We start from the raw sequence: 26,452 nt of genomic DNA on the forward strand, positions 1-26,452 counted from the left end.
CTCTCTTAAAAAAGTAAATAAAATCTGGTTTGTTTGTTTTTTTTTGAAGATTTTATTTATTATTTGACAGAGAGAGATCACAAGTAGTCAGAGAGGCAGGCAGAGAGAGAGAGAGGAGGAAGCAGGATCCCCACTGAGCAGAGAGCCCGATGCGGGCCTCGATCCCAGGACCCTGGGATCGTGACCCAAGCCAAAGGCAGAGGCTTTAACCCACTGAGCCACCCAGGCACCCCTGTAAATAAAATCTTAAAGAAAAAAAAAACAAACCATGATTGACCTTAGCCTGTCAGAGTGTGCAAGTGAGGGGAGGGGCAGAAGGAGAGACTCTTCAAGCAGACTCCGGGCTGAGCACCAACCCCTGGTGGGCTTGATCTCACAACCCATGAGATCATTCATGACCTGAGATGAAATCAATGAGTCTGACACTTAACCTACTGAGTCACCCAGCACCCTGACCCCCAACCCAGGACTTCTTAGACTCTAGTTATGTCTGATCTTCACTGCCCATTTGCGGGTCAGCATAGAAGTTGCATTTTTGAACATGGATCACCAGTTGGGATCCTATACCCCTAGCTGTCCTCATTCCTCAAAATGCTGTATTGATAGAGTGGAATAAAACTGCACCAGGGCAGTGGGAAGCCCCACAGATCCTAGTACCAGACTGGTCGAGTTTACTCTGGACAGGTCTTTTAACCCTGCTGTGCAGAACTTGTTACCATCACTGTGCCGTTCCTCAGTTGAATTAGAGTCCAACCCAGGCCTGCTATTTTCTTCTCCTCCTTTAAACACAGGGTTAAGGGCGCCTGGGTGGCTCAGTGGGTTAAGCCTCTGCCTTCGGCTCAGGTCATGATCTCAGGGTCCTGGGATCGAGTCCCGCATCGGGCTCTCTGCTCAGCAGGGAGCCTGCTTCCTCCTCTCTCTCTCTGCCTGCTTCTCTGCCTACTTGTGATGTCTCTCTGTCAAATAAATAAAATAAAAAATCTTTTAAAAAAATAAACACAGGGTTAAGTTCTGATTTATAATCAGGATTGCGGCACAAAAGGCTTCCCAACTTAGTAATAATATTGGATACAAATTTTTGAGCTCTATATTGTGGGCCAGGTACTTTCCCTTATTATTTTTTCTGGTCCTCACAGCTATATTTCACATTAGAACTCCTCCGCATCTTCATGGGACGAGAAGAATGAGGCTCAGAGAGTTAAAGGACTTGACCAGTCTGCAGGGGAGCAAAGATTATAACCAACTCCCTTCTTATCCCGGAACCTTTGCTCCTAACCATTTTTCAAGACTGCCTTCTTCCCTGGCTAAGAAAGAGTCTGAGGCAGGTAGAAAGCAGCAGGAAGAGATGCAAGAAGAGACTCTTAATTTCGGAATACCCTGGTCGTGTATAGTTCACCTCTACACACAAAGTTTTTTGTTTTTGTTTTTTCCCCCCCGTCACTGAACAGGCGACATACTCTACCAGCCATCTTGGTTGTGGCAATCCCGATTCCTCTTTATTTTTCTGTGACGACAACCAGGGGAATGAGGTAAAGCCGTCCAGCCCAGGCTTTTTAAGGAGCTCCAGCAATTCCCCCGGCAAAGAGCCTCCGGGACCCAGGGCGTGGGCCGCTTCAAGCGCAGCCTCCTCCAGGGCTCCGTTCCCGACTCGCGGGTCTGCGCCGGCTGGGGAGGGGCTCGGGCCGGGCCCTATCGGGCCCCGCCCCCTCATTTAAATACGCGGCGCCGGCGGGTGCGTCGAGCTCGCCGCGGACCCAAGATGGCTGCGTGTGGACGTGTACGGAGGATGTTCCGCTTGTCGGCGGCGCTGCAGCTGCTGCTGCTCGCGGCGGCCGGGGCCCAGAAAGTCCCGGCCCAGGGCGGCCACAGCCAGGGCCAGGGCCCCGGGGCCAACTTTCCGTCCTTTGTAGGGCAGACTGGAGGTGGCGGGCCGGCGGGTCAGCCGCTGCTCCAGCTGCCTCAGTCATCTCAGCTCCAGCACCAGCAGCAGCAGCCGCAGCAACCGCCTCAGCCGCCGCAGCCGCCTTTCCCGGCGGGTGGGCCTCCGGCCCGGCGGGGCGGAGCGGGGCCCGGAGGGGCTAGCGGGGGCTGGAAGCTAGCAGAGGAAGAGTCGTGCAGGGAGGACGTGACCCGTGTGTGCCCCAAGCACACCTGGAGCAACAACCTGGCGGTGCTCGAGTGCCTGCAGGACGTGAGGGAGGTGAGGAGGCGGGACGGGGCCGGGAGGGCCAGGCCTGGTGCGGGCCCGAGGGTGTTGCCGGCCTTGGAAGCCGCTGACGCCGGTCCACTGCTTCTCTCTCTTCCTCTGTACTGCGCTCGCTCCTTCCCTCCCCGTCTCCAACTAGCTCCCCAGCGCATTCCGAGAAGAGGACCCCACCCCCCACCCCTCCTTCCCTCTCTGGTGCGGGGGTCTGGGATTCAGACCCTGGCTCCTGGCCGCTGTCTGCGAAGGCCCAGAGCGTGTTTATGTTTGCTCCGGTCTTTTGTGTGATGCTCTTAGCACAGTGGCTCCTCGCCGAAGACCTGCTTAGAATTTGGCTATTTGTTTCGACTTGGACAGTTCGTAGCAGCCCTTTTAAATATGAAAAAATGGTTGGCGTACTTAAGCTGTTAAGAAATGATCTGTTTATTGGCAGTAGATAACGTTTAGTTTAGGTAACTCAGGTTCAGTTCTGATGTGTATTGTAGTCAGTACCGAATTCACTGTCTCTACCCCGTTCTTTTGTAATTTAGCAAATTCCTATTATCAAATACGGTGTTGAAACTGATATATGTCCTTCCCCCCCCTTCATTTATTTTGATCAATTCGTAGTGAATCTCAAGCTATTACCTCAAGTAAATTAGAGTCCCAAAGCTTGAAAAGTTGGGACAGCAGTCGAAGCTGTAATACCTGTACAGTATTTGTGATTGGGTTGTGGGATCTTGCCTTTCTGACGTCTGAATATGATTTTAATAGTAGCTTTTAATGAAATCTCGATTTGATATTCTATAATGTGAGTCAGTTAATTGACATGTCTTCTCTAGATTTAATCCTGCGGACTTATTTGACAGTTCCCAAAGTTTGGGAGCAACTCTGGTAGGGTTGTGGGGGTTTTTTGTTTTGTTTGTTTGCTTAAGGTTAGGTGTATAGAATTAGACCTAAAGGTTAACAAATAGAATGAAACTGCTGCTTGATACAGTTTTGTTTGGGAAATTGTATCGTCAGAATTGCCTAAGATGTTCATGACCATGGACATGGGACCATGGGAAGATCACTGGTTTGTAGAAAATTGCTAGTCTTGGCAATATTTCCCCCACTCCGCTCGCCCTCCCATCCACTTTGATACCTGCTCTAGTATTCTATACAGAGAATTCACAAGGGGGAGAGACATACATAATCTGAAGACAGAAAGGAAATTTTCTGAGCCAACAGAAATGTGGGACCACAGATGACTTCTCTTCTACAATTTAAAGACTAGGATGATTCATTGTTACTGTTTATTCTTCAGCTACTTCTCTAGTAGATACAGCTGAGATTCTTAACTGTCAGCCTTTTTGGAATTTTTTATTTGGTATTTGAGGATATATAATCAATGTTCCCTCAGAGTAAGACCCTAATATTGGTGATCAAACACTTTGTTAGTGGTTTGTGGCAGAAGTAGGATGTTATTAGGCAAAGTGGCAAAAAGTGGCCAATGCTCGGAGAACATCTCTTTCTTTGTGTGCTTAGGAACATTTGGAAAGCTCTACTTACAGGAGCAGGCTTCCTTTGTCATGCAGTAGAAGTGTGTAGCAGCATATGTAATCCATAAATAACAGATTTGATCACTTTTGGAGTCTGTTTAATTTTGTGGGTACTGTCTTGGATTACTTAGTGCAAGGAAACTGGCTTGAAAATGGAGTCCCTGCTCCACATTTGATTGTAAGATTCTCGGCAAGGATACTGTTTCAGTAACTACATTTTTTCTCCTTTGTGGAGATGGGTGTTTAAGTTCTTCGAGCATAGTTACTAGGTCCTATATTTCCTTTGTAACTTTCCAGAGTACCTAATTCAGTACTGAGACTCAATAAATATTGCCAACAGATTGAGGATAAATATACTAATGAAGTCAGTTTTATACTCCACAGGAAGAAAACGTGTTATGTAAATTGGAAGTGGGGGTATTTTGGGGACCAGATCTTTCCAAATTTACAGTTTAGTTAATTTTCCTCTAATTTTATATACATAAAAGTTGAAAAAAAGGTACCATGAACGATTGTGTATATTCTTTGGGAGGTGGACCTATTTTCTTTTCTTTCTTTTTTTAAAAATTTGTAAGTGGGCTCCATACTCAATGGGGGCTTGAACTCGCAACCCTGAAGTCAAGAGTTGCATGCTGTAGGGACTGAGCCTACCAAGCTTCTGGAAGTGGAGCTGTTTTTGTTTTGTTTTTAAATATTTATTTATTTGATATAGAGAGAGATATATACAGCGAGAGAGGGAACACAAGCAGGGGGAGTGGAAGAAGGAGAAGCGGGTTCACGCTGAGCAGGGAGCCCTATGCGGGGCTTGATCTCAGGACCCTGGGATCATGACCTGAGCAAAGGCAGATGCTTAACCATCTGAGCCACCTAGGCGCCCCAAGTGGAGCTGTTTTTAAACTTTTTTTTCTTTAAAGACAGCAGAAGAACATTTAAATCCACATAGTTTGAGAATTAGTTAAATCTGATTTATGTGTTTGAAAGAACATACCTGAATTAAAGAAAGAAACTGCCTAGGCACATTTAAAGTGAAATTATGGAACATGTTTTGCATTTGTTTTTTGGTAAGTAGTACTGCTTGATAGGGAATTTGATATAATCTGCTTCTATATCCCTTTGGGTTTTCTTTGTTTTTTGTTTGTTTTGTTGTTGTTTCCTTTATCCCTTTGGATACTAATTTGGAGAAGGCTGTTCTCTGTGTACTTGCTATTAGAATTATGGAGAGGCAAAGCATGTGAGTGTTTAAATGGTAGTAGACATTTTTATTTTGAAACAACATGGGGTATACAGTGTTAGGTTAAGTCTTTTTTTTTTTTAAGGTTTAGTTTTTTGTTTTGTTTTAAAGATTTTGTTTATTTGACACAGAGAGAGAGAGCACGAGAAGAGTGAGCAGCAGACAGTGGGAGAGGGAGAAGCAGGCTCCCCACCGAGTAGAGAGCCCCAGGCAGGGCTCGATTCCAGGACCCCAGGATCACAATCCGAGCCTAAGGCAGATGCTCAGGCAACTGAGCCACCCAGGTTCCCCGTGTTAGATTAAGTCTTGAGCTCAAATATTTTAAGATTGTCTCTACTGTAGTGCTCAAAGTTATGTAGTAGTTCACTTACAAACTTTATTTGAAGGTATTTATGGCTACCTTTAAATAATTACAGCTGGTAATTTCAGTGTGTCTAACATATCATAACATATGCCAACAAAATCTGTAACTACAGTAAATCTGAACATGGACTATAGTTCACAGCTTTCCCTCAGTCACTTTGGGTGCTATTTTGAAGGTTGTGTGTCATGAGAGGGATTTTTTTTTTTTTAACCCTTTCAGATGAGTCATGCTTTTTAAAAGGTCAAGTATACCCAGTGGGTCCACTGTTAAATAGTAGATGTAATAGTAGTAATGATAGGATAGTTGAAGTGGTTACATGTGTGTGTTACATGTGTTGTGTATATACATGTGTACATGCATGTCAGGTTACACACATGTATATACATACAGAACTAGTAGTGCTAGTCATAAAAAATATAACAAGAATGTATAAAGGCCTGGGCACCTGAGTGGCTCAGTCGATTAAGCGGCTCAGGTCATGATCCCAGGGTCCTGGGATGGAGCCCTTCCTAGGGCTCCCTGCTCACCAGTGAGCCTGCTTCTCCCTCTGCCAGCTGCTCACCCTGCTCATGCTCTCTCATTGTCAAATAAATAAATAAAATCTTTAAAAATAAATAAATAGAATCCATAAAGGGGAAAAAGGAAAAACATACCCTGGGCTATTTTAGCAGGTGGAGGAATTAATACCAAAGAAAGAGAAAGGAGAAAGTACTGCTATGTAGTTAGTAGTTAATACATTAAGAGATAAGACATGCCTTTTTTTTTTTTTTAAGATTTACTTACTTACTGACAGAGAGAGACAGCAAGAGAGGGAACACAAGCAGGAGGAGTGGGAGAGAGAGAAGCAGGCTTCCCACCAAGCAGGGAGCCTGATGCAGGGCTCGATCCCAGGATCCTGAGATCATGACCTGAGTTGAAGGTAGATCCTTAGTGACTGAGCCACCCAGGCACCCCAAGATAAAACATGCTTTATGTTGAGAGTAATTTTAAAATACTTATGTATTTTTGAGTGAAATGACTGGTATTATCATGTGTTTAGAAGTTCGGATGGAGACATTGGTTTCTTGGGAGGAGTTTATTAATGATGTGCATTTTTCTTAGGGCTTTTTTAAAAACTGTTTTTATTAGATTTTATTTTTTTAACATATTTACTTAAGATTTTATTTATTTGAGAGGGAGACAGAGATAGCGAGAAACAGCAAGAGTGGGGAAGAGAGGGAGAAGCAGGCTCCACATTGAGCAGGGAGCCCCATGTGGGGGCTTGATCCCGGGACACCAGCATCATGACCTGAGCCAAAGGCAGATGTTTAATGACTGAGCCAGCGAGGTGCCCCTGTTCTTGTTAGGTTTTAAAACATAAAACTTTCTAATATGGGAAATTTCAAGTATGCACAGAAGTCGAATAGTATGGTGATTCTCTCTGTATGTATCACCTAGCTTCAACTGTCTCTATGTTTTTTTGTTTATTTGGCATAGGATTTGGGAGACTGGCATATTTTAAAGCAAGTCCCAGATACATGTCATTTCACTTGCTTCCTTTTTTTTTTCCATTTCACTTTCTAATTACTTTGATGTGTATCTTTGATAAGCACTTAAAAAATAAAACAATATAGCTATTTAAGATGTACTATTTTATGTATCAAACAGGAATTAACTTTTTAAAAAATTTTTTAAAAAGATTTTATTTATTTATCAGAGAGAGAGTGGGGGAGAGAGCGAGCACAGGCAGACAGAATGGCAGGCAGAGGCAGAGGGAGAAGCAGGCTTCCTCCCGAGCAAGGAGTCCGATGTGGGACTCGATCCCAGGATGCTGGGATTATGACCCGAGCCAAAGGCAGCCGCTCAACCAACTGAGCCACCCAGGCGTCCCAGGAATTAACTTTTAAACATTACAAACTGTAAACCCAGTTTCTTTCTTTCTTTCTTTCTTTTTTTTTTTTTTTTAGATTTTATTCCTTTATTTGACAGAGAGAGAGACAGTGAGAGAGGGAACACAAGCAGGGGGAGTGGGAGAGAGAGAAGCAGGCTTCCCACTGAGCAGGTAGTCCGATGTGGGCCTCCATCCTAGGACCCTGGGATCATGACCTGAGCTGAAGGCAGATGACCAACAACTGAGCCACCCAGGCGCCCTATAAACCCTTTCAGACTCACAGATGAACATTTTTATTACCCTATTCTTTAAAAAAATTCTTTTATTTTTGAAGATTTTTATTTTTCAGTAATTTCTGTATTCAACGTGAGGGCTAGAACTTACAACCCCAAGATCAAGAGTCTCACACTTTGTCAACTGAGCCTGCCAGGTGCTTCTGCTCTCTTCTTAACCTTTAATTTTTTTTTTTTTAAAGATTTTATTTATTTATCAAAGAGAGAGAGGGGGAGAGAGCGAGCACAGGCAGACAGAATGGCAGGCAGAGGCAGAGGGAGAAGCAGGCTCCCTGCTGAGCAAGGAGCCCGATGTGGGACTCGATCCCAGGACGCTGGGATCATGACCTGAGCTGAAGGCAGCTGCTTAACCAACTGAGCCACCCAGGCGTCCCTTAACCTTTAATTTAACAGTATCCTAAGATCATGTTTTGCACTCTCTATATTATTTAATTTTTTTTCAAAAGATTTTAATTTATTTATTTGATAGAAATCACAAGTAGGCAGAGAGGTAGGCAGAGAGTGGGGGGGAACGAGGCTCCCTGATGAGCAGAGAGCCTGAAGTGCGGGGCTCTATCCCAGGACTCTGAGACCATGACCTGAGCCTAAGGCAGAGGTTTAACCCACTTAGCCACCCAGGCGTCCCTCATTTAATATTTTTGATAGTCCTGTGAGGTGAATGTCCTGTTATCTTAGTTGAGAAACAGGCTCAGAGAGATGAAGTAATTTGTCTGATGTTATGTCCTAAGTTGTAGACCTGGTATTTGGTAAATTCTCTTTGATTTCAAAGTCAGACACTTTGCAATCTAGCATGGATGGTTTCAGCTAGGGAAATTGGTATGTGACTGTTGAGAATGCCAGGGATTCAGAAATGGACACAAAAAATGAGAAGAGTTGCCTGGAATTAGAATCCTCTTTTCTTTACTATTGAGAACAATTGGGTAGCTACAACTCCTATGCACTAGAATATTGTAGATTCTCAGGTAGACAGACTAGCGTTATTAAACAAACCTAATTTAATTTCTAGTTTGAGCCCATCACGAGCAGAATTTCTGCTTAATGAAAAGATTTTCAAATCTCATCTTACCTGAGGCAGGATTTGTACTGGTATATGATGGAAGAATTTATATATATTTCCCTACTGTTTGTGTTGAATCTGTGGAACAGTACAAAGAGTGAACTAGGACTAGAGCTAGCACTGCCATTAGCTAACCATATGGCTGTGGGCAAGTCTTCACTACTTTGAGTTCTGGTTTCCTCACATATTTAATGAGAGATTTAGGTAATAGTATAATTTCTGAGATCCCTGTTATTTTTTTTAAAGGTTTATTTATTAGAGGGAGAGAGCATGTGTGTGAGTGGGCAGGAGGAAGGAGCAAAGGGAGAGTCTTTTCTTTGTTGTTGTTAAAGATTTTATTTATTTATTTATTTGACAGAGAGAGAGAGAGAGAGATCACAAGTAGGCAGAGAGGCAGTCAGAGAGAGAGGGGGAAGCAGGCTCCCGCTGAGCAGAGAGCCAGATGTGGGGACCTGAGATCATGACCTGAGCCGAAGGCAGAGGCTTAACCCCCTGAGTCACCCAGGCGCCCCAAGGGGGAGAGAGTCTTAAGCTGACTTTGCTCTGAATACAGAGCCTGGACATGGGGCTTGATCTCATGACCTGACTGAGCTGAAGCCAAGAGTTGGATGCTTACCCCACTGCACCACCCAGGCACCCAGTAAGATTCCTGTTATTTAACCTGTATAACTTTCCCATATTCTACGTATATTTTGTATAGTTTTTAGAATTTATAGGTATAGCATCTCCTGATTCCTTATTCATTCATGGGAGGAAATAGTGATGTGAATAATGCAAAAGGCAATTAATCCAGACATTGTTTGGCTTTAGGATATGTTATGATTGTTTTGTTTGAGCCCATCTGGAATTTCCTCCAATGCTAACTCTCAGTGGTTGGAAGCAATCTAACCACAAAATCAAGGCATTATTGATCCCTTATTATGAAGGAACACTAGTGCTTTAAGAAGACCATTACTTACAGTTGGTTTGATAAATGAGATTGTGATCAAGGAACAATTATGACATGAGAGTGATAATCTGTTGGTGCCATACAGACAGTAAATTGTTTAGGGCAATGAAAAGAGGATAAAATTAGGAATTAGACTTGAGTAGAACCCAGTTCTGCTACTCTTAGCTTAGAAGTTTTTTCTCCCTTGGTGCTCAGTGGGTTAAGCCTCTGCCTTTGGCTCAGGTCATGATCTCAGGGTCCTGCGATGGAGCCCTGCATTGGGCTCTCTGCTCAGCAGGGAGCCTGCTTCTCCCTCTCTCTCTGCCTGCCTCTCTGCCTACTTGTGATCCCTCTTTCTCTGTCAAATAAATAAAATCTTTAAAAAAAAGTTTTTTTTCTCCCTTAAGTTGTGACTGTTGAACCATGTCATAAATGAAGATACACGTGAATTCTTGAGTTTGATGTGCTACTTATATTTTTCTAATATACATTAAACAAAATATATGGCCATTAAAGTGTATAATACTAACACCATCTGAAATTATCTTTCTTACCTTCTGTGATACCTGCTTTGGGAAATACCAAGACTGGATTATCTCTTCAGATCCTTCTAGCTCTGATACTTTGTGATTCTGTGATATGTAAGAATACAGTTATGTAAAAGAGAATGAAAAATTAAAAGCACAGGTGAAAAGGGGACATACTTTAAGAAATTTAGGGGGTTGTACTGACTAAAATAGAGTTTGAGAATTATTTCGGAGTCCAGATTATAAAGGGTCTTAGGTGTACCACTGGCTCGTTCTCCAACTAAAGCCCAGAAATGGGGGTACCTGGGTGGCTCAGTGGGTTAAGCATCTGCCGTCGGCTCAGGTCATGATCTCAAGGGTCCTGGGATCAAGCCCTGCATTGGGCTCTCTGCTCAGCAGGGAGCCTGCTTCCCCCTCTCTCTCTCTGCCTGCCTCTCTGCCGGCTTGTGATCTCTCTCTGTCTCTCTGTGTCAAATAAATAAAATCTTAAAAAAAAAAAAGCCAGAAATGGTATATGTTTTTATTCCAACCTGAGACAAAAAATCCTTACAGATAATTGGGAGTTACCTGTAAAATTCCACTGTCATTGATGAGAAATACTTCTCTAAGAAGTCTCTTAATAGAGTGCTTAATAGACTATAGTTGCTTAATAATTCATTGTTCTTTGGAAGAAAATAAAAATACTTGAACAATCCAAAAGATGAAATGGTACATTTCTCTTCTGTACACTTCTCCTAATGTGTTCAAAACCAATTTAGTCAGCAACAATCCAAAAACAAAACAAAAAAGATACTTATATATTTATTTTATATAAGATACTTATATATTTGAAAAATAAGCAATTAAATGGCTTATAGGATGTCATGCAAATTAATTTTTCTTCCTTCATCGAACATTTATTGGATAACTACCGTATGTAAGACACTGTGCTTAGTGTTAGAGGATATAAATGCATGATAGTAGTTAGCGTTTGTTGAAGGCTTTCTGTGTGCTCTGTGCTAAGAGACCGTGTGTTTTCTAGGCATCTATCTCATTTAATCCTATCAGAGATGTATCATTATTATTGTTATTTAATGAGGAAACTGCCTTAGGGCCAGTAAGTGGTGGAATTAAGATTTGAAAGCAAGTCTGTCCAGCTATGAAATAGCTCATTCCTCTTCCATCCCTGTAGTACAGCCCAGTGTGGTGGTCACCAGCTCAGTGTAGCTTTTGAACATTTAAAGCATGAAGTGTTAATGGGGTTGTGCTGTAAGTATAAAAGACACACTTGATTTTAAAGGCTTAGTACAAAAAAACAAATGTAAGATACTGCATTAATTTTTTGTATTGATTACACATTTAAATGGCAATATTTTGGATATATTGGATTAAATACATTATTAAAATCAATTTTAATTATTTTTTAATATGACTATTAGAAAACAAATAATAGATGTGGTTTACATTTGATTTTTTTTTTTTTTTTTTTTAGGATTTTATTTATATATTTGACGGAGACAGTGAGAGAGGGAACACAAGCAGGGGGAGAGGCAGTGGGAGAGGGAGAGGGAGAAGCAAGCTTCCTGCAGAGCAGGGAGCCTGATGTAGGACTTGATCCCAGGACCCTGGGATCATGACCTGAGCAGAAGGCAGATGCTTAACGACTAAACCACCCACGCGCCCCCATTTGATTTCTAATGGACAGCTCTGATCTGGAAGAAGAAAAAGATACCTTTACTAAAAATTATTACTATAGGGGTGCCTGAGTGGCTCAGTCAGTTAAGGAGCTGCCTTCAGCTTGGGTCTTGGTCTCGGGGTCCTGGGATCGAGCCCCAAGTTGGATTCCCTGCCTGGTGGGGAGCCTACCAATCCCTCTCCTGCTCCCCCTGCTTTTGTATGTGTTCTCTTTGTCAAGTAATAAATAAAATCTTTAAAAAAATAAAGAATTAATATAAGTTGTAGTACTGTAAAAGAAGGAAAAGTTAAATGCTAGGACACATGCTAGAGGAAGTGGTTGGGAGTATCAGAAAAAAGCTTGTCGGTACTTTTCATTCTTCTTAAAGAGTTTATTGTTAATATCACGAGATTTTTTTTTTAAGATTTTATTTTTCAGTAATCCCTGCACCCAGTGTGGGGCTTGAATCTACCGCCTCGAGATCAAGAGTTGCATGCTCTACTGACTGAGCTAGCCAGGTGCCCCCGTATCAAGAAATTCTTAATTTAGCTACCTTAAAATGCCTCCTAATCTGACACCATCCCCGTGCCTAATTTATGAGTTGTAAGGGGCGCTCCTTCAAGTTGAGAAGAGCAGTTCTCATAAAACTGGGAAATCAGTAAGTGGTTCATCTTTGTTTGGTTGAATTATAGAAATTGGAAACTTACGAAGGAATCTCAAGTGATGGCCCTCAGAACTGTGCCAGTGCTAACTCTTGTATCTGCATTAAAATAGAGTGTGGAGGAACAAGAAGTGTGGACTGGAATCTAAAAACAATGAATTAAGAGAACCAGACATCTACTTTCATTTAGCTGTAACAACTTTACTGAAATTAGAAAATTATGTTAGATTGAATGCATAGTATTTATAGTACCTTCTAATGAAGACGTGAATAACATGTGTCACTCTTTGTAGGGGGAGGAGTCGTAGTGAAAGTGAGTGCTAACTTGAATTCCTGGATCTGTACACTTGTAAAATAGAACACTCTTAAATTGTTTCTGTGTTCCTTAAAAATAAAAAATGTGATATATATTTAGAAAGATAAGTAAGAGAAACAGTGAATTGAAATTATGTGGGGGAAAAATTAACCAGGAGAATGTGCATACAAGTTATAAATCAATTCAAATGCAAAGTAACTACAACAAAGAAGGAAAGAAAAAAAAATAATGTTTAAGGAAAGATACAGAAGGTATCTAGGAAGGTTTCTTTTGTAACTTAAGTGTAAACTAGAAAGAGCCTGAAAGTCAACAGAATTCCCAAGTTCGTGCACTGTCCAAATCAGCTGTGTAATGTGATAAGCAATTGAAGTGGACAGAAGCTTTAAGGAGGGAGAAGGGGATGTAATGGAGGGTTTTAATCCTGAGCATATCTGCCTTCTGTTAATTAGTACCATCTACTGAGCACACCTATTTAATGTAAGCAGGAAAAATCAGAATCACAGTCTTGGATTCAAATCCCAAATCACTTATCTCTTACTGTGACCTTGGACAAATTAATAGACAACCTTCAATTGTCTATAAAACAGATAATTTTCTACAAAACAGATAAACACACTCCTACAGGGTTATGGTGAGAATAAAAAAATTTTAAATACGTAGACCATGCATCAAATTGCATTTGCCCATAAACGGTCTTTCTCTTCCCTTTCTCTTTGTTGTTTCAGAGGAAATGATTCAAGATAAGGTTTTGTGTTCACTGTGTTAAGAGAAATGTGAAATGAATGTAACGTGCCACACCTTTTATATAATACTTCCTAGGTAGGTAGGCAGGCTCCTAATGAAAACTTAAGTTGAACTTACTTGAAGAGTAAGATCAAGAACATTTATAGTCCTTATATGTTAATTAAAAAAAAAAGAACATTTATTGTCTTTTTTTTTTTTTCAAGTTTTCTTTCAGGATTTTATTTATTTATTCTTTTTTTTTTTTTTAATTTATTCTTTAAGTAATCTTTACACCCAGTGTGGGGCTTGAACTCACAACCCCTGACACCAGTAGTCAGATGCTCTTCTGACTGAACCAGCCAGGCGCCACGAGAACATTTATAGTCTTTAATGAATATTGAAAATGTATGCACTTTGAGATTATAAGTGCAAAGGAGTGATTCTCTGGGTAAAGGAATTCAGTTCTGCCAAATGTTCTTTAGTTCTCTTGGCCTAAATGAGGCCTAAATTTGGAATATACTGCCTATCAGACAAAGGAAAGTCCCGTTCTTAAATAGAAGAGGAAAGAATTAGTTCTTGTGTTCTGAAGACAGCATTACTTAACACAGATCCTCCCTCTGTATAATGGAATGACTAAGAACATAGCTTCTTATTAGCTGAGAAAAAGAAGGCATTGATTCTTTTTGCCTTTTATAAAACCAGATAAATATAAAAATCACTGGAATTTTCCTAAAGATTGGCACCTTTTCATAGAGAAAGGAATATGTTAGAACTTGATATTGCTAAGGTTGGAACGTTCTCTGGCGCATGAAACAATCTATATTAAAAAATCAATACATAAATTAATCATACCTTAAGGATAGTGCGAAATATTTTCAGTCTGCAAGCCTTCTTTCTGAGGTAATTAGGCAGCAGAGTTAGTTTTGAATAGTTTTGAAACAGTTAAAACTCCACAGTCTCAGACTGTTAGAACTGATTAGATTAATTAGGACCTCCCTGTTTGCCATGTGTATAGATAAACGTTTTTGGTGTGGCTGGTTGGTGTTGTTGCTTTATTATTATAAGAAGTTTATTATTATAAGAAGTTTCAAGAAAGAAGTTTCACTATTGTATATTGATTTCCACCTTTGAAAATGGGTCTAAAATAGGAGAAATTAGAACAGTGAAAACAGAAATCAGAAGAGATTGGTGTGGTTCCCTCCTTCTTCTGGAGACAGATTTACGTTCTTCAGTGCCGTGATCTCTGCCTCCTTCTCTGGCTCTTGCCAGCTCCTACCACATCCAGGTGTCCCATGTCGCCCGCCCTCCCCGTATGTGGTGAAGTGTTATAGGCTTCTAGAGAGCACCACCTTACAGCTTGTGAGTTTACAGAGTTGTTGTTTTTTTTACAGAGGTTTTTTTTTTTTTTTTAATGTAAATAGTATTTGTTGGTAAAGATTTTATATTCAGTGATTCAGGAATTTTCTGCACCTGCATGTTGTTCAGTATCTTTCCCTTAGCATAACCCAGTGGCCCACTGCCACTTCAGCTCTTCTTTAGGCATGGTTTTCTGGCTTCATTGTTTTTATTAGATTGAACTGTAAGAGTGACCAGTATTTGGTCCTGTTTAACTTATAAAACCAGCAATTTCATGTGGTTCAACCTAATAGTTAAGATTTTGAGTAAATGATACCTGCATTTGCAGCAATTCCATTATTTGCTTTTTTGTATCATCTTGAAATTTACAGTTAAGAGTGAGGGGATAGGATGAACTTGTCATTTTAGTGGAGAGCTTCACCTTGGGAGTCTTTCTAAAATTTTTTTTCCCTGAGCTTTTTATTGGGTTTATCTGCCCCCAGGACCAAAAGAAGAGAATCAGTCTAGATTATCTTATACTTTTGCTCATCATTTGTAAAATATTTACTGAGCATTTACTGTATGGGTTAATTAACAAGATTGTCTGGCATAAAAAGGTGACTTGAAAGTTTAGTTTCGTATAAAATAATGTGTTCCAACCTTAACTCTTACAGTAGTGGAAATGTGGAACTAGATGCAAGTATCTGAAAGGACCTTAACCAAACACACTTGTTTTTTATTTTTACATTTGTCTTTAAAAAATGAGTATTGGCCTAATAGCCTTCTCCCTAAATATTTATCTGAGTCAAGTAAGTTGCTATCCAATATGTGATTTATGGAACCTTTTTTTTTTTTTTAAACTAAAGATTTTATTTATTTACTTGACAGAGAGAGATCACAAGTAGAGAGGCAGGCAGAGAGAGAGAGGGAAGCAGGCTCCCTGCTGAGCAGAGAGCCCGATGCGGGACTCAATCCCAGGACCCCGAGATCGTGACCTGAGCCGAAGGCAGCGGCTTAACCCACTGAGCCACCCATGCACCCTATGGAACCCTTTTTTATGTTATTTGTAGCTCTTGATAAAGTATACAATACATAGAGTAGAAATTTTACAGATTTTACAAATTTTACATATAAAAAAGGAATTAGATGGATTGTGATTTGCCCAAATCACATAAATATTAAGAAAAAGAGCTTGGGGCACCTGGGTGGCTCAGTGGGTTAAGCCTCTGCCTTTGGCTCAGGTCATGATTTCAGGGTCCTGGGATCGAGCCCTGCATTGGGCTCTCTGCTCCGGGAGGAGCCTGCTTCCCCCTCTCTCTGTCTGCCTCTCTGCCAGCTTGTGATCTCTGTCTATCAAATAAGTAAATAAAATCTAAAAAAAAGAAAAAAAAGAACTTAGACTCCAATCCAAATCTTTTTAAATATAAAGCCTCTTTCTGTGTTACCACATTGCTTTTCTGATTACTTTTATATTTATATACATATACATATTATTATTATTATTATTTTTAATAATCTTTCCCATTTTTATTTAAATCTGTCAACAAATATTTGAACATATATTATGTGCCTGTTGTTTCTTCAGATAGTTTTTCTGTCCCTACTCTTCCTGGGCTCTGGTTTTCCATAGGTTAAATTGCTTGCTATTGTCTCAAGTCTTTTTTTTTTTTTAAAGATTTTATTTATCAGATAGAGATCCCAAGTAGGCAGAGAGGCAGGCAGAGAGAGTTGGGGGTGGGGGAAGCAGGCTCTCTGCTGAGCAGAGAGCCAGATGCTGGCTGATCCCAGGACCCTGGGATCAGCCAGATGCTGGCTGATCCCAGGACCCTGGGATCATGACCTGAACTGAAGGCAGAGGCTTTAACCCACTGAGCCACTCAGGTGCCCCTATTGTCTCAAGTCTTGAAGAGATGTTCTTCATCCTCTCTTCCCCACTGATTGTTGTTTTCTTTCCCCTACTCAGTTTCATTGTGGATAATTACTATTGCTGTGTCTTTAGGTTCATTGATCCTTTCTTTTTTTTTTTTTTTTTTTTTTTTAAAGATTTTCTTTATTTACTTGATAGACAGAGACCACAAGTAGGCAGAGAGGCAGAGAGAGAGGAGGAAGCAGGCAGAGAGAGCAGAGAGCCCGATGTGGGGCTCGATCCCAGGATCCTGGGATCACGACCCGAGCCGAAAGCAGAGGCTTTAACCCACTGAGCCACCCAGGTGCCCCTCATTGATCCTTTCTTCTGTGACTTTCAGTCTGATATTAAAGCCATCTAGTGTATTTTTTAAAATTTTTGATATTTTATTTTTCATCTGTAGAAGTTTGATTTGGGTCTTTTATATTACTAAGTGCATGTTTTCCTCTACAGTTCCCCGCCCCCCCCAAAGACTTTAAGTAATTTCTACACATAGTGTTGAGATCAAGAATCAGAGCCAGCCAGGTGTTGCTTTCTTCATAGACTTTTCCCTCCTTTTCTTTACAATCTTGAGTGTATTTATAATCACTATTTTAAGGTTCTCATCTGCAAATTCCATTAGTCGTCAGTTTCTTGGTCTTTTTCTTTTTTTTTTTTTTTTTTTTTTTTAAAGATTTTATTTATTTATTTGACAGAGAGAAATCACAAGTAGATGGAGAGGCAGGCAGAGAGAGAGAGAGGGAAGCAGGCTCCCTGCTGAGCAGAGAGCCCGATGCGGGACTCGATCCCAGGACCCTGAGATCATGGCCTGAGCCGAAGGCAGCGGCTTAACCCACTGAGCCACCCAGGCGCCCCTCTTGGTCTTTTTCTAATGATTAATTTTTCTTCTTGTGGTCACATTCCTATTTCTTTGCATGTGTAGTAATTTTTTTTTAAGATTTATTTATCTTAGAGAAAGCAAGTGTGTGCTCGCATGAGTAGAGAGAAGAAGAGAAGCAGAGTCCCCACTGAGTGGGCCTCAAGCTCATGACCCCCTAGGTCATAACCCCAGCCAAAACCAAGAGTCTGGTGCTTAACCAGCTGAGCCACCCAGGCACCTCTACATGTGTGGCAATTTTTTATTGGATATTGGTCACCATCCATTTTACATCTTTGAGTGCTAAATTTTGTTGAATTCCTTTAAAGAATGTTGGATTTTGTCTGGCATGGAGGTTGTATGCAGATCAGTTTGAGCCTTTTGAGGCTTGCTTTTAAGTTTTGTTAGGGTAAGTCCAGAGCAGTCTGTAGTCTGTGCCTAATTTAATTCTGCTACTACGAAGTGACTCTTCTGGGATTCTACCCAGTGTCCTGAGTCATATGAGGTCTCTCCTTTCAGGCTGGTGAGAATAAACTGCTCCCTGCCTTGTGTGAGCATCAGGAATTATTTGGTCTATTTGCTTTTGTGTTTCATTGGCCACCACATACCCATAGGATAAGACAACACTCAGGGGGATCCCTCTGCAGATATCTTGGCTTCTTTGTTTAGTTCTTTTTTCCAGTACTCTATCTTTCAAGTTCTAGCTGCCTTGAATTCATTGAACTCTGGTTTCTCTCCTCTGCTCAGGGAGAATACTAAATTCTGTTTGGGCTCCCCCATCCTGTGCTACGGTCTAGAAGCCTCCTCCAGGGACTAAGTTGGGGTAGTTCTAGGTTCACCTTGTTTCCCTTCTCTTAGGGATCATAAACCTATGCTGCCTGTTGTCCATTTACTGAAAATTATTTAATATATTTTGTCTAGTTGTTAGTTACTATGGGGGAAGTTCTTGTAATAACTAATTCTTCATATGTAATAGTAGAAATCGCCATCGCTTGAATTTTAACTTCTGACCTATCAAATGGGATTGAATGGGGAGAATTTGTTAGAAAAGGAGATCGTGATTTATTAAAATTGTAAATATATATATCTTTTGACCTAACTGCCCTGCTTCTGAAACTTTATATATGACACTATGATCAATGTGTAGGAGGTATTTTATTGAGGCTTTTTTTTTTCCCAAATAATTGGAAATAACCCAACACCCTTCAATAAGAGTGATTGAATGTATTATGTGTATTCATACAATGAGCTATTGTATTGCTGTGGAAAGGAGGTGTTTACGTCAGGTGTGGAAAGATCTCCAACATCTCTTATTAAATTATTAAATTATTTGCTTATATTTGCATTAGAATGCTCTGGAAGGAGACAGAAGAAACTAGGCTAATAATGGGGGATAAAAATGGGTGGCAAATTTTCCACTATATTCTTTATACATATATATATTTTAAAGATTTTATTTATTTACTTGACAGAAATCACAAGTAGGCAGAGAGGCAGGCAGAGAGAGAGGAGGAAACAGGTTCCCTGCGGAGCAGAGAGCCTGATGTGGGGCTCAATCCCAGGACCCTTGGGATCATGACCTGAGCCGAAGGCAGAGGCTTTAACCCACTGAGCCACCCAGGCGCCCCTATTCTTTATATTTTTTATTAAAAATTTTTTTGAGACAGTTATGTGTTATCTGTTTGACATTTAAAAAATTAAGGTGACAAAAGATCTTCATTGCCCTTTGTTGACAAAACTGTTTTAGCATAAGAATGCCACAGTTGTAATTTCATTATGTGTCAAGGGGTCGGCTTCTCCCTAAGCCTTTCACTAACTTAGAAGATCAAGATTTCCTTTCAGTTCATGTATTATTTGGGGCAAAACTAACTCCCCATAGTAAATCCCAAAATATCAGTGGCTTACCACAAGAGAAGTTGTGAGAGACGATCAGCCTCTGGTGATCCAGAGACCCTGGTTCCTCCTGTCTTGTGCTTTTGCTTCTCAGGGCTTCAGAGTCTTGTGCTTTCACACTGAAAAGTCAGAACCCCTGCCTGCCGGCCTGTTTGTATGTGTGTATGTATTTATTATCCTTATTTCCCTCCCTCTCTTTCTTCCTTCCATATAATTCACGTATCATAAAATTCACCTTTTTATCCACCTTCTCTTGAAAACTCTGGCCCTGAGGCGATTGACTCACATTCCACTGGTGAGAACTCTTCCTGTGCAGCACCCAGCTACACGGGACTGGGTAGGCAGGCACTCCCAGGGACAGTTTGGCATTGTGAAAGGGTAGCACACAATTGTAGCAGACAGCTAGCAATCTCCATCTCAGCTGTCTGGGCAAGTCAGGTCAGGTTCATGTGCCAGCCTTTGATTTGTCACATTAAGAAGTTAATGTTCCTTCCCATTTTCTCTAGGAAGGTGAATGCTATTGATAAATCATCAGGTTTTTTTTATGTGGAGAAGGGGAGATTCTTTCTTGTGATCAGTTTTCTGTGTTACAGTCTCTTTGATTTAAATTATGAAAGCACTCTCAGCGGGACATATTGATCTCAGTTCTAATTTTATAATACTTGCTGAGGGCCAGTATCTTGTGTCCTGTCCCTTGTCATTAAGCTCCAAGCCCTAGGTTAATGAACAACAGTTTCCCTTCTTCCTCTCTTTCTTGGTGCCATGTGGGGTTTTTTTGTTTTTTTGTTTTTTAAATTAGAGAAAGTGTCACAAGTGTGTGATTGGAGGTGGGCAGAGGGTAAGGGAAAGAGAGAGAATCCTCAAGCAGATTCCCCACTGAGTGGGGAGCCTGACATAGGGCTCGATCCCATGACCCGAAGATCATGACCTGAGCTGAAACCAAGAGTTGGCCGCATAACCAACTGAGCCACACAGGCACCAGGTGTCATGGCTTTTAATCCATCCTTCCTCCCTCCTTTTCCTGGCAGCCAATGGATTCTCCTTTTCTTCTGCATTTGCCCCTGCCTTTAAAAGGACTTTGTTTATCCTGTTTATTGATGAAGGCTTTTTAAGCTCTGTTCTTTGCTGACAGCATATATATTGCTAGAACCTAAAGTTGTTGACTTTTGAGGTAACCCATTCTTTTACATTGTTCAAAAGGGACCGGGAGGTAGAGTAACATTTATTGGGCAACTACTATGTGCTTGTGTACATTATCTTGTTGAAGCACTACTGTTTCTAAGAGAGCTATGTAGTTTTGGCCTCCATTTTATTATGAAAAGTTACAAACATACAGAAAAGTTTTAAAAAATTGTACATTGAAAATAAATCATACATTGGACTGAATTTCAATCACTGAAATTCTACCATTAACATTTTACTGTCTTTACTTTATCAGTAAAGATGTTAGTTTTAAACACACAAGTTTGGGACGTCTGAGTGGCTCAGTTGGTTAAGCAGCTGCCTTCGGCTCAGGTCATGATCCCAGCGTCCTGTGATCAAGTCCCACATCGGGCTCTTTGCTCCGCAGGGAGCCTGCTTCTCCCTCTGACTCTGCCTTCCCCTCTGTCTGCCTATGCTCGCTCTCGCTCACTCTCTCTCTGACAAATAAATAAATAAAATCTTTAAAAAAAAAAAAATAAAAAAAATAAACACACAAGTTTTGGGGCTCCTGGATGGCTCAGTGGGTTAATGCCTCTGCCTTCTGCTCAGGTCGTGGTCTCAGGGTCCTGGGATCGAGCCCTGCATAGGGCTCTCTGCTCGGCAGGGAGCTTGCTTTCCTCTCTCTCTCTGCCTGCCTCTCTGCCTGCTTGTGATCTCTCTATCTTCCAATAAAATCTTTTTAAAAAATAAACACATAAGTTTTGTGAAAAATTATATTCCATGTCAATTTTAGTGTATAACTTTTATTGTGCTTATTAAAACAAAACATCCTCCTACTTCCAGAACTTAAAAAATCTTGTATCTTAGTAGAAAACAACTGCATTCTGTCCCTAACCCCCACCTCCACCTTAAAACCCGTATCTTTTCTGATACTGTCTGCTTCATTCTGCTCTGGTGAGCCAATATCCTTAGACTTTCCTTTTTTCCTCATGTTTTTTGTTTGTTTGTTTTGTTTTAAGATTTCTTTTATTAGAGAGAGAGAGAGAGAGAGATTGGGGAGGGGGAAGGACAGAGGGAGAGAATCTTCAAGCAGACTCATCAACACAGGGGTCGATCCTGTGATCCATGAGATCACCACCTGAGCCAAAACCAAGAGCTCGTTGCTCAGCTGACCCAGCCACGCAGACACCCCCTTTCCTCCTCAGTTTCTGAAGAATTTTTTTCACAGTTGCCTGTTTCTGGATATGCCCTTTCCCTTATTATAAGCATCAGTTTATATAACCTAAAAGGAATTCCAGATGCTTTAACGTATACCAAAGTTGGGAAATGGAGCTTTCTCCTGAATGGCAGACACTGCAGCAAGGCATGGCGAGCCACATTGGTAGACATTGGAACTTTTGCTGTTGTGCATGAGAGTTTAACAATGCCATATGATGGTGATTTTTAGATTGCAGTGAGATAATGATAGATTTATTCTTTAAGTTAATTAGAACATATCAACTAGGGGGCCTCCTGGGTGGCTCAGTTGATTAAGTGTCTGCCTTCAGCTCAGATCATGATCCCGATGTTCAGGGATTGAGCCCCACATCGGGCTTCCTGCTTAGATTAGTTTGCTTTTCCCTCTTCCTCTCCCTCTGCCCCTGCTGGTGTACTCTCTCATTCACTGTCTCAAATAAATAAATAAAATCTTAAAAAAATAAATAAAAACCATAGCAAGTAGAATATAGCAAAAATGGAGAATAATTCTTATTCTGAGCCAGTATCCTCCATCACTCAAAATAAATGTTTAATAATTTAGTTATAATAGTTTGTATCGGATGTTATTGACCTTTTGAAGTGTTTAGTTTACTTTTTAAAAAGTTTCATTATTTTGTTTCTCCATTGGATGATTGAGAGATCAGTCTGTGATTAAAATAATTCCGTTGACATGCTAGAGTCTAGACATAGGTTTATTTTTGCTGTACATTGCCTGTATTTCTTGGATTCAGAAGTTGGCTGTTAGCTGGAGGTTTCTAAGTCAATTTAGTATGGTTGGATATATGTTAAAATGCTGTTGGTGTTGGTAATGACTCCTTTTTGCCAGAAGGACATTTAAAATGTTGGGTCCTGGTTTATTTTTTCTTTATTACATGGTTAGGTCACAAACTAGAATACTTGTGAAATGATGTTGCTTGTTGAGGCAAACAGATTTATTTATATATATTTATACTTTTAGAATATTTATACAGTATAATATTTATACTTTTAGAATATTGGAATATTGGAATACCAATATTCCCCCCAAAATAGTTCATTTCTTTCCTTGTAACACTTAAGAATTCATTAAATTTTCAACTGAGAAAATGAATGCAGACTCAACCATGGAGAATGTTTGCTATCAACACAGAAACACATCATTTAAGAAATAGTGTGTATAGTTTTTGCAACAAAATTTGGTCACTTTGCATGTATTCAAAGTGGTGATGCCCATTATTTAGTATTTATTTGTATTTGTGTTTAAAATTTTTCCACCAGCAAACTGAATAATTGCTGAGCAAACACTTAAAGTTGGTCATTGAAATGGACTCTTAATAGCCAATTTGGGATGTCTTGCAACCTAACTTATAAAGTGTTGTTCAGGCTGATATGCCTATTCTGCTAGTGATGCTTTATTTATTAATGAAGTAAAGGAAAGTATTTATTTTAACTAAATATGACCATCATGTAAATATTTTTTAAAAACTTTGAGTCAGAAAACTGTAGATGCTAAATTATTTTGTGCTGGTCAATTTGGTGAGCTTCAGTGTCTTTATAAAAATGAGCAATTGTAAGGAGTAAAGGTTAAGTGAGGTGTTATAGATCTGAAAGCATTTGTTGAACTAGAAAGCTTTCTGTGGGATATAAAGAATTCTACTACTGATCAGGATGTTCTGTGGAAGTTGGCAGATTATTTTGTGTCAATTTAGCATTACATGGAAGAATGATAGCTCTTTCATTCAAGGTTTGGAATGGTTTATGACCAAGTAGTTTGATATTTTTCTATTTTATTTTTTAAAAGATTTTATTTACTTATATGACAGAGACATAGTGAGAGGAGAACACAAGCAGGGGAAGTGGAAGAGGGAGAGCAGGCTTCCCACGGAGCATAGAGCCTGACTCAGGGCTCCATCCTAGGACCTTGGGATCATGACCTGAGCCAAAGGCAGATGCTTAATGACTGAGCCTCCCAGGTGCCCTATGAACAAGTATTTTAAAATTATTATTATTATTACTATTTTAAAGATCTTATTTATTTATTTGACAGAGAGAGAGAGAGCACAAGCAGGGGAGAGGCAGAGGGAGAGAGAGACGCAGGCACCCCGCAGAGCAGGGGAAGCGTGACACGGGGCTCAATCCCAGGACTCCAGGACCATGACTGGAGCCAAAGGCAGTGGCTCAACCAACTGAACCACCCAGGCGCCCCTAAAAATTATTTTTAGATTATTTAAGGGAAGTATTCCCATTAAGGTATGATAAGTTGATTTGATTTTTTTTTTAAGATTTTTTATTTTATTTATTTGACAGAGAGACATCACAAGTAGACAGAGAGGCAGGCAGAGAGAGAGAGAGGAGGAAGCAGGCTCCCTGCTGAGCAGAGAGCCTGATGCGGGACTCGATCCCAGGACCCTGAGATCATGACCTGAGCCGAAGGCAGCAGCTTAACCCACTGAGCCACCCAGGCGCCCCTAGAAACAACTTTTTGAAAAGGAAATGTGCAGTTTTTTAAAGGTATATTAATAGATTTTTCTGATACTGAACTAATAGTAATCTTTTTTTAAATTTTATTTTTATGATTTTATTTATTGAGAGCAGGGGGCATGGGTAGAGGGAGAAGCAGACTTCCTGCTGAGCAGGGAGCCTGATGTGGGACTCAATCTCAGGGCCCAGGATCATGACCTGATCCACAGGCAGACGTAAGCAACTGAGCCACCCAGGCGCCCCATCTATTGTTTTAGATAGCAGAATTTGATTTGCCATAATTTTACTTAGAATTTTTGAGTCTGAGATCATTAGAATTTAAGGACAAATTTTTTTTTTTTTTAAGATTTTATTTGACAGACAGAGATCACAAGTAGGCAGAGAGGCAGGCAGAGAGAGAGGGGGAAGCAGGCTCCCTGCTGAGCAGAGAGCCCGATGTGGGGCTCAATCCCAGGACCCTGGAATTGTGACCTGAGCTGAAGGCAGAGGCTTTAACCCGCTGAGCCACCCAGGCGCCCCTTAAGGACAAATTCATAAAATGAAACTTCCTGAAACTATGATCAGTAAGAATGTTACAAATAATAATACTCATCATACCTTCTAAGAAATATATCCTAAGAGATGGTTTGTAAACCTATAGCCAACAAGACTTGGTTAATTAATATTAGGCATTTGTGATGCAATTAATAGTAATATTTCCAAGGTAATATTACTAGTGGTGGTTTGCAAGCAAGAATAAAGGAGAATCAAAGAGAAGAATCAGTGTTTTCGAACATCATGGCCATTGGGAAGGGCTGCCTTGAGTAGCTGACATTAGTGTTCATGGCAGATTGAACTCTTTAATGAAATGTCTGCATAAGTTTAGTTTTTTTTTTTTTTTTTTTTGAGAGAAATAGGAAGTCAGTGAATATTATTGGGTAGGAGACTGGCATGTGAAATAATTAAGGAAATTATTCTTGTGTGCATTATGGATTGAAGTAAGGAAAATCTGAAGGAGCTCATTGAGTAAGCTGCTTTTTTGTAAACTGTGAAGTAAAGACCTGGGGAGTGTTGGACTAGTAGGAGATGGAAACTCATTACCTAGGAGAAATTTGGGGAGCTTTTATTCATTTGACAAATTTTGGGTGAATATTATTTACTTCATGTCCGAAACTTAATGATAGACACTAGGAATATGGTGGTTGTCATACGCTTCACCTCCCACTCTGGAAAGACATGATCCTTGCGAGGTTTACCATCAAGTGGAGGAAGTAGTCATTAAAGAATCACACATACACACACATCACAAAATAAATCGAAAATTATAGCTATAATAAGTGCTATAAAAGAGAGAGATGTGGACATTTGGTTAATCAGAGAGTCAGGAAATGTTTTCCTGAGAAAATGATGATTGAGCTGAAAGAATAGTGGAGTTTAACCAGGTGACAAGAAGTCAAAATTTAACTGTTAGGCTACCTCCAAAAATATGTAATTCTTAGCTTGCATTGAATTTGAAATGACAGCAAGGTGTTTCAAGCAGTTTCCAGTAAAAGGATCTAAATTGGGAACTAAATCTTGAACTGAATCTAAATTTTAGTCATTCAGCTTGAAAGGCTATAGTTGGAGGTATGAAAGTGGTTGAGGCCTCTTAAAAATGTGTAAGTAGAAGAGTATGATTGCAAGGACTGAGCCTGGGGAATGCTCACAATTGAGGGTTGGAAAGATGCTTGTGGAGGAAAGTATAGGGAACAGAAGGAGTGGTTGAGAGTTAAAAGATTTAGAAGAGTTTAATTGTGGAAGCTGAGGAGGGAATTTTTAGCTGTGGGAGCCAAGGAAAGGGAAATTTGAAAGGATGTTATAGTTCCACTAGGGTAAATAGAATAATAGTTATGGTTAATGACTGAGAAAAGGCATGGTTTTTGGTATAATTGAGATAGAACAGTTTCTATAGAACCCAAATTTGAATCTATTTCAGGAGTTTGATAGTGGTGACAAGAGGTGAGAATAGCTGAAAGGGAGGATATTCCAGTTAAATAAAGACTTTTCAAAGTTAAGGAAATCTATTTTAGTTTAAAAGAAGCCAGTAGAAAGTGAGAGATTGGAGATGCTGAGAAGAAAATGAATATAAATGCTCATAAAGGAAGAAAGGAGGGAAGGAGATTCAAATCAGTTTGGTGACAAAAAAATGATTTATAATTTTTTTTGAAGAACTTAAAGGCTATAGTCCTTACGAATTTCACAAATCTTACCAGTTCCCAAGAGAATTGCTGTCTCAG

The 26,452-nt window shown here is 40.3% G+C and overlaps 2 protein-coding genes across 2 annotated transcripts in view; both read left to right on the forward strand.

Annotated features, from left to right (window-relative positions):
- The window catches only part of WDR59 (WD repeat domain 59), a 228,334-nt gene extending 204,479 nt beyond the window's left edge, over positions 1-23,855 (forward strand). The window contains exon 27 of the mRNA XM_082712207.1: positions 23,766-23,855. Coding sequence (XP_082568333.1) covers positions 23,766-23,840 — 75 coding nt within the window. The 3' untranslated portion in view covers positions 23,841-23,855. The remainder of the gene's footprint in view (positions 1-23,765) is intronic.
- The window catches only part of GLG1 (golgi glycoprotein 1), a 158,314-nt gene continuing 133,447 nt past the window's right edge, over positions 1,586-26,452 (forward strand). The window contains exon 1 of the mRNA XM_082712196.1: positions 1,586-2,200. Within this exon, the coding sequence (XP_082568322.1) occupies positions 1,760-2,200 (441 nt within the window). The 5' untranslated portion in view covers positions 1,586-1,759. The remainder of the gene's footprint in view (positions 2,201-26,452) is intronic.

The sequence above is a fragment of the Mustela nivalis genome, assembly GCF_964662115.1.
Source record: "Mustela nivalis genome assembly, chromosome: 18".
In the NCBI taxonomy this organism is placed as follows: domain Eukaryota; kingdom Metazoa; phylum Chordata; class Mammalia; order Carnivora; family Mustelidae; genus Mustela; species Mustela nivalis.